Below are 4,269 nucleotides of genomic sequence, written 5' to 3'. Positions count from 1 at the left end.
TGTAACGATTAAAATGCTCCGGTCGATATTGACCGCAGTATTTAATGAGTTAAACGAACGGGATCGGGCTCGTTACTCTGAAGTGTCGGCTGTAACATACAGCTGGCATCGTATGGAGCAGGTTCACTCCGTGAGCCCGTTCCATACTTCCCCTAGCTGACTTTGGCATATGGATACGTCAAATGTTGGGAAAAGGTTAAAGCCCATTACAGTACTTTATTACAAAACACAAACATTTGCTGTGCAACAATTTTTATTTAGCTATTTAGGTCTACAGATTTGTGACTGCAGCATACGACCAAACAATACAGCGCAACAAAGAAATAGCAATATGGAATAAGAGTCTTATGGTTTAACAGCCACCTCTCAGACGAAGGACAAGATGAAGGGTGGATTCTTTCTGAATGTTGTAGTCTGAAAGGGTACGGCCATCTTCAAGCTGTTTGCCTGCAAAGATCAATCTCTGCTGATCTGGTGGGATACCCTCTTTGTCTTGGATCTTGGCTTTTACGTTCTCAATAGTGTCACTGGGTTCTACCTCAAGCGTGATGGTCTTGCCAGTCAGGGTTTTCACAAAGATCTGCATACCACCTCTCAAACGTAGGACAAGATGAAGGGTGGATTCTTTCTGGATGTTGTAGTCTGAAAGGGTACGGCCATCTTCAAGCTGTTTGCCTGCAAAGATCAATCTCTGCTGATCTGGTGGGATACCCTCTTTGTCTTGGATCTTGGCTTTTACGTTCTCAATAGTGTCACTGGGTTCTACCTCAAGCGTGATGGTCTTGCCAGTCAGGGTTTTTACAAAGATCTGCATACCACCTCTCAGACGAAGGACAAGATGAAGGGTGGATTCTTTCTGAATGTTGTAGTCTGAAAGAGTACGGCCATCTTCAAGCTGTTTGCCTGCAAAGATCAATCTCTGCTGATCTGGTGGGATACCCTCTTTGTCTTGGATCTTTGCTTTTACGTTCTCAATAGTGTCACTGGGTTCTACCTCAAGAGTGATTGTCTTGCCAGTCAGGGTTTTTACAAAGATCTGCATACCACCTCTCAACCGTAGGACAAGATGGAGGGTGGATTCTTTCTGAATGTTGTAGTCTGAAAGGGTACGCCCATCTTCAAGCTGTTTGCCTGCAAAGATCAATCTCTGCTGATCTGGTGGGATACCCTCTTTGTCTTGGATCTTGGCTTTTACGTTCTCAATAGTGTCACTGGGTTCTACCTCAAGCGTGATGGTCTTGCCAGTCAGGGTTTTTACAAAGATCTGCATACCACCTCTCAGACGAAGGACAAGATGAAGGGTGGATTCTTTCTGAATGTTGTAGTCTGAAAGAGTACGGCCATCTTCAAGCTGTTTGCCTGCAAAGATCAATCTCTGCTGATCTGGTGGGATACCCTCTTTGTCTTGGATCTTTGCTTTTACGTTCTCAATAGTGTCACTGGGTTCTACCTCAAGAGTGATTGTCTTGCCAGTCAGGGTTTTTACAAAGATCTGCATACCACCTCTCAACCGTAGGACAAGATGGAGGGTGGATTCTTTCTGGATGTTGTAGTCTGAAAGGGTACGCCCATCTTCAAGCTGTTTGCCTGCAAAGATCAATCTCTGCTGATCTGGTGGAATACCCTCTTTGTCTTGGATCTTGGCTTTTACATTCTCAATAGTGTCACTAGGCTCCACCTCAAGGGTGATGGTCTTGCCAGTCAGGGTTTTCACAAATATCTGCATCCTGACCTAGGGAACGAAAATTAAAATGAATTAAGTCATTATGAAGCAAGCATTAGTATAAAACAAAAGACTATTACAAGTAGAGCCTGTCACAATAGGTGGATTTATCTTCCCAGCATTCCAAGTCTATTAAAAGCAGGGATGCACAGCCTTTTCTTGTTTGGGGGCAAAGTAATGCAACGTTAAATACTTCTGTCAATAAAGACCAGTATTGTAGGCATGATATTTTTATGGTTTGCCAATAAAGGTATATGCAAGCTTTCAGAGAACTCCAGCTCCTTCAGGCAAGTTTACAAATGAAGGGAAAAAAATAAAAAAAAGGGCCAAGTCATCAAATTGTACAACACCCATGGTAAAAAAAAAAAAAATTTAAAGGCGTTTTCAGGCATTTATGGCAAATTTATAGTATATGCCATAACAATGTCTGATAGGTGGGGGTCCCACTTCTGGGATTCTTAACGGCTCTCTGCACACCAGAAGAGGTGGCCACAGGACTGCAGCTATGTCAACTGACTGCAGCTATGTCAACTGTCGTTTGATACACAACTCCCATAAACTACAATGTAGAATGAATGGAGGGGTAGTCCTGCTTGCCTGACTATGTAACTCCCATAGGAATCAAGGGCGGCAATAGCCACCTCACTATTCATTCTTCGGGATGTGGCAGCTGCTCACCAGGCCGGATGTGGGTCGTGTAAGCCCCTCTGGAGATAGATGCTGCTCCTACCATCACACTTGTGGCATAGCCTGTGGGTATGCCATAAATAACCAAAGTGGAAATAACCCTTTACAATTAGATTTAGCAATTAAGCTAACTGAATTAAAAGCAATCCGAATACTATCTGAGCGATACACAGCTCTAGTGGCAACGCCTAACAATTTTATATATCGACTAGCAAGGATACAAATGGTGCGACAATGCAGTCTACAAGATAAGGATTAAACATGACTGGGCTAGCCTAGGATTCTCGGCAAGTGAGCACATTTATTAAAATAAACCACAGTGCAGGTGACTAGCCATACCGACAACGATAAAGTGTACGAGCTGTCGTAAGGAAGCCTCAATATTAATACACGTAGCACATATGACGGGCACAAATTTCCCCAGAACTTTACAGCGTTTTGCTTTACAACACAACCCGCCCAGTCAGAATGGCTCACACCCAAACTGAGGCAACAAAGAAGCCGCAATTCGAGTCAAAATACACCATAGGACAACATGTACACTTTATCTAACGCTTATAAGGGCTTCCGACCTCATTTCTCCACATATAAAGTTAACAACATTCATTTCCGGACAGAAGCTATTCCCGCTCAACCGGGAAAAAAAACGAATAAACAGTACTTTTAGCTTATATTTTCCGGCAAAAAGGCCGTAATATTTAAATAAATACTATATTGCGCTTACCTCCTATCAGGCTAGAATAATAAAACTAGTCTCGTTGTATGGCGTTCCGAACTTCCACACTCAGCTGCTGTTGTGTATATCTGGAAACTGCGTCACAAGCCTCTCATTTATAACCCTAGCACTGACTCACCACCACCTCAGAAATGTGCTCATGCGCGACAAAGAAAACATAGCTCCCGGGATTAGGGCGAGGTAGCAATTACACGTACGACTCCGAAAAGAAAAGATTCTTCTTTGTAGGATGAAATCAATTCAATAGAGACTTGTTAAACTAGTTTGTTAGTTAAAATTACCGTTCATATACCATTTATTACTCCATTCGTTAAATCAGCGCGGAGGGATACTATGCTGAAGGGGCGTAGACTGACGCCGAGACCTCTAGAAGATTCTAGCCGGTCTTTGGAAGGGGCGTGTGTTTGGCGTGCGTTGATTGGTGGGATGTGATGCAATGTTGTTGCTGGGGCTGCCTGGCAGATAATTTCTAGATGTCCCGGCTGTTTAGTAATGTCGGTTTCCTGCTTCCTGGTTCTCTGTGTTTACTGAAAGAATGTTGTGAAACCAGGATAATGTCCACCGACTGTAAAAATGAATTGTCCCAATGACATAAGTTACAGAAGAGTAGAAAAATTATTTGGAGAACTATTTTTTAGGCCCAGAGAGTGTACAGTATTTTAGTAAATGTGACCATATAACTAATACACATCGGAGCAGGTTTATCACAACTGGTAGAAGGAGAAAATGGAGCAGTTTCCCATAGCAGCCAATCAGATTAGGCTTCGTTCACATCTGCGTTGGGCTCCTGTTCTGACGTTCCGTCGGAGGTTTCCATCAGAACGGGACCCTGAACAGGCACAAACTGACAGGAATGGAAACCAGAGGTTTTCATCACCATTGATTTCAATGGTGACGGAGCCGGTGCCCGTGGTTTCCGTCTGTCTCTGAAACCACGGGCACCGGATCCATCACCGTTGAAATCATTGTTTCCGTTTGTGTCTGTTCAGGGTCCCGTTCTGACAGAAACCTCCGACGCAACGTCAGAATGGGACCCCAACGCACATGTGAATGAAGCCTTACGGCTTTAAAATTTCAGAGGCCCTTTGGAAAAGAAGGCAGTATGGGCAACTGCTCGACTTTG

At 43.7% G+C, this 4,269-nt stretch overlaps 1 protein-coding gene across 1 annotated transcript; it reads right to left on the bottom strand.

Annotated features, from left to right (window-relative positions):
• Positions 1 to 235: 235 nt before the first annotated feature.
• Positions 236 to 3,237, bottom strand: LOC142743528 (polyubiquitin-C). Its single transcript, XM_075854386.1, has 2 exons — positions 3,135 to 3,237; positions 236 to 1,732 (listed from the first exon to the last, which is right to left on the bottom strand). Exon 2 carries the CDS (start codon positions 1,724 to 1,726, stop codon positions 353 to 355), a length of 1,374 nt encoding a protein of 457 aa, XP_075710501.1. The 5' UTR covers positions 1,727 to 1,732; positions 3,135 to 3,237; the 3' UTR covers positions 236 to 352.
• Between the last annotated feature and the right edge of the window lie 1,032 nt (positions 3,238 to 4,269).

The sequence above is a fragment of the Rhinoderma darwinii genome, chromosome 2 (assembly GCF_050947455.1).
Source record: "Rhinoderma darwinii isolate aRhiDar2 chromosome 2, aRhiDar2.hap1, whole genome shotgun sequence".
Lineage (NCBI taxonomy): Eukaryota > Metazoa > Chordata > Amphibia > Anura > Rhinodermatidae > Rhinoderma > Rhinoderma darwinii.
The sequence above is the reverse complement of the archived record's forward strand: the minus strand, read 5'-3'. Positions and strand labels throughout refer to the sequence as shown.

Excerpts from the sequence above, each read along its gene's own strand:
- LOC142743528 (XM_075854386.1), bottom strand. The coding sequence starts at position 1,726 with ATGCAGATATTTGTGAAAACCCTGACTGGCAAGACCATCACCCTTGAG.